The 10,440-nt window shown below is 37.0% G+C and overlaps 1 protein-coding gene across 1 annotated transcript in view; it reads right to left on the reverse strand.

Moving 5' to 3' along the window:
- The window catches only part of LOC140620047 (lipoxygenase homology domain-containing protein 1-like), a 47,476-nt gene extending 38,630 nt beyond the window's left edge, over positions 1–8,846 (reverse strand). The window contains exon 1 of the mRNA XM_072803813.1: positions 8,842–8,846. Coding sequence (XP_072659914.1) covers positions 8,842–8,846 — 5 coding nt within the window. The remainder of the gene's footprint in view (positions 1–8,841) is intronic.
- Between the last annotated feature and the right edge of the window lie 1,594 nt (positions 8,847–10,440).

Raw genomic sequence — 10,440 nt, forward strand, 5'->3', positions numbered from 1 at the left:
CTTGTCGTATATTGGGACAATACTCCCAATATGGAGTCTGCTTAAGACTCTCTCTCTCTGCCCTTTTCCCCTGTTCTCTCACTCTCTCTCGTTCGCTCTCTCTCTCTCAAATGAATAATTTTTTTTAAAAAAATCCTGTTCTTCTATGTATGACATAGGAGGACATTTCATGCTTAGTATTTTAGTGGCAAGGGTGGCAATGTTATTGTACATGATGCTTAAAGTTTAAACTGATATAAGTGTTAATAAGGAAATACATCAAAAATAAGGTGATGGCATGAGATGGCCAACTGGCCCCAGGCAGACCCAGACCTGACAGTACATCTTTCTCACAGCCTCAGCCTCTGTGACTGTAGTTGGACCATACAAATCTCTTTGAGATTACATTTAATCCCAGCTCCACTTGTGACAGATGCTGTAACACAAAAAATTTCACTTTGCAATGGGTAAAACAACCCTCTTAGGAGTAGAAAAAATAGAGACACCTGGGTGGTTCAGTTGGTTAAGCATCTGCCTTCAGCTCAGGTCATAATCCTGGGGTCCGAGGATCAAGCCCCACGTCTGGCTCCCTGCTCAGTGGGAAGTCTGTTTCTCCCTCTGTTCTCTCTCTCTCTCTCTCTCTCTCTCTCTCTTTGAAATAAATAAATAAAATCTTTAAGTAAATAAATAATTAATTTTTAAAAAGAAGTAGAAAAAATATTCCATAACTAAATAGTTCATAAGTAAATTTAACCAACTATGAAACAATTTGTTTACATGGTACTAAAAATTAGTAACAGACATGAAAAAATGGCCTGTCCCTCTTGTACTACAGGAAGTTCACAGACAACATCACTCAGCTTGCATTTGAGAGAACCACGCATTTGCTACAAAATCTAGGGTCTTCTTGCTCATCAATTGCTCCTGGATTTAGAAACAATGACCAAATTAAGTGATTTCTAATTCTCATAGAACTTCAAAATGCACCCAAGAGATTGCTAAAATGTATTTTACACTCTGACATTTTTGTTGTTGTTGGTAGTAATAGTAGTAGTAGTAGTAATGGCTGTTGCTTATTATTTGTCGGTTATTATACTAAGTGATTTGTTTTAATTATCTCTTTTAACCATCACCAATTAGATTGAAGAAATTCTTATAATTTCATATATAAGAAAATGGAGGCTGAGAGATTTGAAGTGGACTCTCGCTAATTCAAAGCTCTCCATTGCACTATAGCAGTTGCTAAAGAAGCAATCTATAGGAGAAACTCCAAAAGAGATTCTGTGTTCATTTTAGTCACCTAAGCAGATACACCCTAGAATTCTGAAAATTGCAAATTAAATGCATTTAAATCGTTGTTGGCTATAAATAATCCTCTGCTTCTGAAGTCAAAGTGCCTCACTTCCCAACTGGCAGTGAGCTGCCTCTGCCTCCCTACCCCATGAACTCTCAACAGACTCCTCACTGGCTCCTGCTCCTTGATGGCCATTTCACAAGGCAGTTCTCTTTTCTAGACTTCCCTTTAACGTCTCAGCAAAGGACTTCCAGAAGGAATGTCACAATTGCCACATGTCCTCCAATCACAGTGGATGAAGTGCCCCCTTCCTTGGAAGATGCTAGCTCATCTTCTAAATAAATCTCTGCCATCCTGAATTTCTTCTGCCTCCTAGCCTTCGGAGCAGGCCCCACCATGACCTCAGTCATTTATCCTCAGATAACCTGCTGGCTGCCATTTTGGCTCCCTCCAAACCATGCTTTTCAGCTGTTTCAACAGAAATATTCTAAAATAGAAATCTGATTATTGTGTATACCACTCACAACTTTTTAAACAATCCTACCCATAGCATAAAATCCAAAATCCTCAGCACAATGAGCAGTTCATAATTAGGCCCTGCTGACCTTAATAGAGACTCCTCTCTCCACATCCCAAATCCAGTCATAGTAATCTGTTGATTCCACAACTGGCCACATTCCTTCTAACCCAGAGTTCCCACACTTGTATCTCTAAATAGAACAGCTTTCATCTAATTACCTACTGAACCTACCCATCCTGCTTTACATAGCTCAGATATAACCTCTTCTGAGAAGCCTTCTGTGCACCCTTGGTCTGGGTTAGATGACTCGACTTTGTGATGCGTGGCAACCTATCCATTCATGACTATGACCTAACACCTAATATTTGACTGACTTGATGGAAGGGACCATGTTCTATTCATCCTGGTTCTTCCACAGGTTTTCACAAGGCAATCCTTAGTTGTCTTTTTAATGAATGATTAAATAAACAACTAAGTGAAATGGGTATTTGTCAACATAAGTAATAAAACTAAATCAGTACATCTGTCCCTAATGCGTGATTGAGTCTTTACTGCTCCAGGCAAGAGGCCATGAAAAGAACACTGGGTTTAGAGTCAGAAAAACTAGGACCTAAATCTAGATCTACCATTCAACTGTTTGACCATGAGAAATTCACATAACCACTTTGAGTATCAGTTTTTTCCATCCATAAAATAGTTCACATGGTTGTTGTGAAGATTAGATGAGACTATATGTAAGAAATATGCAAAACTTTTATAAGTTGCACAAGTAATTCATATTTTCATTAACCATTTATATATTACTGTAACAATATATGCAAAAGTGATTAATATCCACTGGATATTATTATTCCAGTGGATATTATCCACTGGAATATTAATATTCCACTAAATTTGGAAATATCCCTCTCTCTGAACTAGATCATGCTTTATTTTTAGAGTAATAAGATGGAAAATTCAGGAATACTAAGAGATAGACACTAGTCATAAAGTTTCATATGCTTTTTAACCTAAATCAGATACAATACTCAAATAGAATTATTTTTGCCACTGGTCTAAGGTTTTAAAACTTCAGTTGCAAAACAAAAAATAAAATAAAATAAAATAAAATAAAATAAAATAAATTCAGTTGCCCCAGTGATTCTGAAACTCAGAGGCAGGGTTGCTCACCTGGCAATTAGACAGGAGTGATGAATGAATAAAAGAAGGATAACCCACACCTTACAGCTGAGGATCCGTATATTATGGGCCGTCTTGTTGCTAAAGTCCTATCAAGTGAGAAATGGTGTTTAATCTTTTTATTTCCTTTCCTAGATTCCATTATATTTTTTCTTTATTGAGAACAAAAAGAGGTATTACTTCCTGAGCTATATAAAGGAACATACTCCTCAAAAGAGCAAGCAAACATAATTTCTAAGCAAAAAGAGCTAACCAGGGGAGCCAAGGAGTTTCCAGCTCCCCCAAGAGTTTGCATGCAGATGACCACAAGAAGTGGCACACAGACATATTTTACAGTGATATTCACAGCACTGCACTGGCTATGGTTGGAAGTTAACAAGAAAAAAAAAACTCTCTACTGTCAAGTAGAGTATATAGACTATCTGTGAAGTATAGACCAAAAGATTTAAATAACACAAGACTACATTAAAGCAGCATATCAATAAACACTTTTTTAAAATAAACACTTATTAAAAGAAAAGAAGTTCCATGGGGATTCCAGATAATTTAAAGATTTGGATACAATAATAATAATTTCAAATGGAACCTAGTGGATGCTTCAGATAAATGAGGGTCATAAGCAGGTGAATGGAGGTCTTCCAGATTTTGCATTTGAAACCTTTCCCATGAGGCAAAAGGTTTTTACAAAATCATTCTATCTAAAACTCAACAAACTCTTCCTCTATACTAAACTCTCTGTGAAACTGGCAAGAAGCCTATGGTTTCTGGGGTGCCACTACCATCCCTCATCCTTAGAAGTAACCACTATTGAAAAAGTCTTAATCATTTTACTTAATTGAGCACAATCCCACTAACTCCACTGAAAATCCTTTGGGGGTGAGACCTCTGAATGAATTTCATTTACCTTCAAAGTAATGATACCACAAAATAAAAAACAATGACTCTAAGTTAATTTGTTTCATTTTGTTAAGCAATATGGTTACAGCAGTGGTTCTTGATAGGGTGATTTTGCCCAGGGACATGTGGCAACATCTGGAGACATTTTTGGTTGTCACAACCAGGGGGTTGGGGAGGGTGCTACTGATATCTAGTGGGTAGAGTTCAGGGTTGTTGTTAAACATTCTACAATGCACAGGACAGACACCACTATAATTATCCAGCCCCAAATGTCAAAGTGCTAAGGTCAAAAAATCCTGAGATAGAAAGATAGTTGATAATAGGTAATTCAATAATTAAACAGAATGATTTAGGTAAATAGAGATACTTACATCCATAGATCTTATTTCCAGTTATGTTTATTTCTGTTTTTATTGTCATATTTTTTTCTATTATTAAAGTAATAAAATCATTTTTAAATTATTAAAGTATTGAAATGAATAAAATAAAATATAAAGGTCAAAATTCCTGGAAGATCACAATGCATACATTCAGTCATATAGTAGCTAATGGTAGGACACAGTAATGAACACATGTCAAGTGGGACAAACCTGAACTTAGATCACAAGACCTTGATTTATGTCCTGGCTCTGCTACTTACTAGGTTTATGGCCACGGGCAGAAATTCTACATGACCTGTGGTCTTCAGGTCCTCCTTTGCAAAACTGGCAGACTTCTGTTTTGCCAGGTTGAAGACTGAATGTTTTAGAGCCAAAGTGCTTTATGTAATAAAGTGAGATAAAATTACCTTGTAGAAAAGAGAAATAGAAAGTTATTTTCCAAAGCAGAGCTTTCTCAAGTGTGGGTTACTATATCCAGGAATATTGAAAGACATATTCATTTTTGAACATCTGATTTGCCCAGTTGGCAGTAAGACGGTAGTACATGTACCTAAAAAGTCAGACCGCTTCTTTCCAAATCCATGTGCTAGCTATGTGATTGATAGAGGGAATTGCTTATTGTCAATTCAAAAAACTCAATATCCTCAATTGGGATAATAATATTATCTACCTTGTTATGGTATAAACATTAAAAGTGATGATCTATAATCTGAGTGCTCAATAAATGTTTAGTGGTGGAGGTGGTGGTGATAGTGCTAGGAGGAGGAGGAGTATCACAATCACAGATATCAAAGATCAGAATTCTTAACTGTTATTGGGGATTATTTGTGATTCCTCCTCTCTAACATCCTCCTAGAAACTGCATGAGGAAAGCTTCACCCAAATGCTCAGTTCTTTATTATTAGAGACTTCTATTCTAAATCCCTGACTCCTGCTCTACTTGGATGAGCTCACCAGGATTATTTGGGAAGACTGATAACCATTTCCTTTACCTCTCCTCCCCTAAACCAATCTAAAGTAGCTTCTGCTTCCTCTCTTCAGGGCCCAACCCTGAATTCTCTGGCTCATCAGTCAAGAAGTCCATAAACAAAAAGCATAATCCCTAACTTGAAGAGAGAGAATTCCAAAATTATCCACTCACCCCTCCCTTCACTCATCCTTATCCCTCCAATAAAGCCCCCCAGTACTTCTAGTCTCCTGGATTCCTACTTATATAATCCTTGCTTGCTTTCTATGAGATGGTTCCTGTTCTGGTCCTCTATAACACCAGGCAGGAGCACATAAGAAAAATGATGCCATTCCTTTAATCAGCAGGGACTGCCCTAACTTCACTCCTCTTCCACTTATGTCACACCTATTTAGCACTTCAGAGATGGCCCAGTAGCCTCTTCCCTACCTGTCCTTCATGACTATCTTTAATGCCAACCAGGACACCCAGTGGAGTAAGAGTCAGGTCAGGTGGTGTGGAGATAGGGCCGATCCAGTGTGGCTAGGACACACTGGATCATGAGGGCAGACACAGCAGCCACTCCCCTCCCAAACTCCATACCATTCTTTCTTGCCTGTCAGGAATGAAATTAAATGCAATTCATAACTAACAAAAAGTACCACCATCTATATTTATATTTTACTTTATTTTATGAAAGACTCTTGACATATATTATGTAACCCTAAATTTATTCTTGTATTTTCTTGGAGGAGAAATGATGTACAACCAGTGTCAACCCTTTCTAAGAACTAAGCTTGTGGCTAGTTGTCTGCTGGACCCTGGATGCAAAATTAAAATGTATTAGGATGAGAGAAGTTGAGAAAAATGCTTTTAGAAATCCTACTCTGAAGTGTCATAAACCTTTTTCTACAAAAAAAAAATGTGTAGTACTTCTACTCTTATTGCATATTCAATTAGACAATGCTTCTTGAACTTAATAAAAGCAAACAGTCACTGACATACTTTTTGGGCACTTAAAGTGTTTATAGTATTACACTAGATCTGGTCCTGGGGGCAGGGGAGCAAGTACTGATATGAGTCATTAGTATTTTCTTTTTGGAGTTGGAAATATGAAAATAGAGTAAGGCTTAAATGTGTATTCAGAGAAGAACTTTAAATGTTCTTGCAAATAAGACACAAAGTTAAGCTGGACTCTAAGCCTCCTTATTTTTGGTACTATTCCTTGTGATAACATCCTATTTGTTACAAGGATTGTACAAGGAGGATCAACTATGGTATTTACAACTGACTGAGGGACTATCAGATACATGAATTATCTTTGGTTCAAATAAGCTGGCACAACTTTTAGGATGTTTCTATAAACTGCTGGAGTCTTTTGAGATTAAACATTTGACTGGAGATTTTGTGAGAAGAGAATGCTGGTGCTTCCTGCTGTTCATTGAACTAGAAAATCCTCAAAAACAACCATTTTTCTTACTGCATTTTAGAACTTGCTCTTTCTCTTCTGTGGCTCTTTTCTAGAACCCTGAAGTGAAGAACTAACTAAAAATGGAAAAGAGTTGGAAATATTTACAAGATGCTTTAAACTTAAAAAAAAAAAAAAAAGCAAGTAAGCAAGCAATTTCTTACTGAGTTTAGCTAATCTCAGAACTGCCTGGAGTTCATGTCAAGTAAGTTATTATATCAAGAAGTAGTATAAAAATAACAACTGCACCTAAACCTATGACCCATTTCAATTCAAAGGCACAGAAGAATCAGGAAGTGTCAAGAGAGTTCCTATTCTATTTAATCCAATCTATCCAAGTCACATATATAGCACATGCTGCAGAGGTAGCCTAGACACTTGGAGAGAGAGCAATGGGCCAAGAGTCAAGAGGAGGGCCTTTGTCCTTGAGTGAGCTACCAACTCTGTGAGGACTGGCCAAGACTCTGAAACTCTCCAGGCTTTGTTTCTTCATCTTCCCCTCACACATGCCAAGGCTCAGCCTTACAAGACTATTTCCCATTCCTTAAACCCCAAGCAAGATTAGATGATTTCCTTTCATTTCACACTTAGAATCCACAAAGTATTTCACGTGCATTGTAAATATTTGTTACATAAACCCAAAATGTGTTTTATTAATTCATTCATTCTACAAATATTTATCCAACATCTACTACATCGTAGGAACTATTCAAGTAGCTGGGGTTACAAGACTGAAAAACACAAAGTTCCTGTTCTTATGTTGCTTAGTTTCTAGTGGCCAGGCAGTAAACAAATGAATTTTAAAAATCAGGTAAGTTATGGGTCATAAAGAAAATAAATCAGGCTCATATGATTAAGGACAACTGGGGGTTTACCTGGGACTGTGGCAAAGGCCCCTCTGAGGCAGAAGAGCAGCATGGCTTGAATATAATGAGGAAGAGCAGAGTGGTCTGAAAAGGGGTCAAAGAGGGAGGAAACAGCCAAATTAAACAGGGGGAACAGAGGATCTGATTGATGTTTCTTAAAGCTCACTCTGGCTGCTCTTTGGAAACTGGGTATTGGGAAAAAGAGAAGCTGGAAAGCTATTTTAGGAGATTTCTGCAGTAAAGAGGAGAGAAAATATGGTAGCATGAACTAAAGTGAAAATAATAGATGTAGAAAAATAGACAAACTTAAGATATGTTTTAGTGACAGAGGCAATAAGGGATTTTTCAGGGATTGAATTCTGGAAGCTAAAGAAATAAAAACAATCCAGAAAAACATGTAGAGTTCTGGTTTGGATAATTAGGTAGATGGCGACACCATCCACCCAGATGAGGAAGGCTGAGGGAGAAGCAAGCTGGGTACAGAATGAAAAGCTCTAATTAAGCTTTGCTTCATTTTTTCACTTCATATTCAAGCCTGTGAAAACAGTCAGGGTAAGTATTTCTGAGCCCTATTTACAATAGGGAAAACTCAGAGAAAAGGCAAACAAAAGACTTTTTAGAAAGTAAACACCTGTCAAGTCTTTGGACTCCACATCTAAGATTTCTTACCTCAATTTTAAATAGTCAAAGTCAATTCCAGAGAAAAAAAAATAGAAACCCCAATATCCAAATGTAATTATTAGTTTTACATGATAGCACTTCCTAAAATAAATTCTTATTTTTCTTTTTTTCAATATTCAAAGTTAACTGATACAATTATGTTCAGTTATAGCCATCCTATCTTAGAGCTAAGTTGTCTGTTACCTGGAATCAATTTAGTGACTTGGCTTAATATTTTACACCAGTATTTTGGAAGCTACATAGCATAACTGGTTAATGTATATTAATATGGCTGAGATAGCAAGTCAAACTTCCAAAAAGTCACCTAAAGTATGCCTTTTTGGCATGATCAAAAAAGTATGATCAAGGGAAAAAAAAATACTTTCATACTCTGAATGATATGAAAATCCACCACTCAACAAAGAGCTCCAAACCCATCATGAAATGGGGCAGCCAATCTCTTCTAAAAATCTAAATGTTAATGCATGTCTTCACCCATTTTAACTTGCTACACTAGGAATAATTTCAACAAACACTTGCTAAAAGCACTGGCTTCCTCAAACAATAGCATCCCAAAAGTGCTCTCACTGTTCATGACCAGAAACTATTGGCTATAAACAATGCATCCTTACCAATGAGGGGAAACCTTTACGGCATACACCCTAATAATGGCAGACTTTCAGATTTATCAATCCACAAAAGATAGCCTTTGATTATAATAGAACTAACTTTTTTTTTTAACAGTATTTCCTTCTGGCTTTTAGATTGAGGCATCATTTGCTATACTTCTACCTATACCTAAAATACCCAAAGTTTCAACTTTTGCTTTAGCTCTGATACAAAGGTGCCAAAAGTGAGCACTATAAAAATGTCAGTATAGCTGAGGAAAAAAAAATGCACTGATATTAACCTTCAAAAATCAAACCTTATTTTGGGATAAATGTGGAGAAAAGAAAAAGGGTGAGTTCCCAAAAATATTTTTTTCAATTGAACATACACTCATTTCCTTTTAAAACAAATAAAGTGCTTAAAGAATGTATCTTTATCATATAAAATCTTCAGCATGTGTTAATTTCCTAAATGAATTGAAACAATTTTAGAGACCCCGAATAGCCAGGGGAATTTTAAAAAAGAAAACCATATCTGGGGGCATCACAATGCCAGATTTCAGGTTGTACTACAAAGCTGTGGTCATCAAAACAGTGTGGTACTGGCACAAAAACAGACACATAGATCAATGGAACAGAATAGAGAATCCAGAAGTGGACCCTCAACTTTATGGTCAACTAATATTCGATAAAGGAGGAAAGACTATCCATTGGAAGAAAGACAGTCTCTTCAATAAATGGTGCTGGGAAAATTGGACATCCACATGCAGAAGAATGAAACTAGACCACTCTCTTTCACCATACACAAAGATAAACTCAAAATGGATGAAAGATCTAAATGTGAGACAAGATTCCATCAAAATCCTGGAGAAGAACACAGGCAACACCCTTTTTGAACTCGGCCACAGTAACTTCTTGCAAGATACATCCACGAAGGCAAAAGAAACAAAAGCAAAAATGAACTATTGGGACTTCATCAAGATAAGAAGCTTTTGCACAGCAAAAGATACAGTCACCAAAACTCAAAGACAGCCTACAGAATGGGAGAAGATATTTGCAAATGACATATCAGATAAAGGGCTAGTTTCCAAGATCTATAAAGAACTTATTAAACTCAACACCAAAGAAACAAACAATCCAATCATGAAATGGGCAAAAGACATGAACAGAAATCTCACAGAGGAAGACATAGACATGGCCAACATGCATATGAGAAAATGCTCTGCATCACTTGCCATCAGGGAAATACAAATCAAAACCACAATGAGATACCACCTGACACCAGTGAGAATGGGGAAAATTAACAAGGCAGGAAACAACAAATGTTGGAGGGGATGCGGAGAAAAGGGAACCCTCTTACACTGTTGGTGGGAATGTGAACTGGTGCAGCCACTCTGGAAAACTGTGTGGAGGTTCCTCAAAGAGTTAAAAATAGACCCAGCAATTGCACTGTTGGGGATTTACCCCAAAGATACAGATGCAATGAAATGCCGAGATACCTGCACCCCGATGTTTCTAGCAGCAATGGCCACGATAGCCAAACTGTGGAAGGAGCCTCGGTGTTCATCGAACGATGAATAGATAAAGAAGATGTGGTTTATGTATACAATGGAATATTACTCAGCCATTAGAAACGACAAATA

This window comes from Canis lupus, chromosome 28, assembly GCF_048164855.1.
Source record: "Canis lupus baileyi chromosome 28, mCanLup2.hap1, whole genome shotgun sequence".
Classification (NCBI taxonomy): domain Eukaryota; kingdom Metazoa; phylum Chordata; class Mammalia; order Carnivora; family Canidae; genus Canis; species Canis lupus.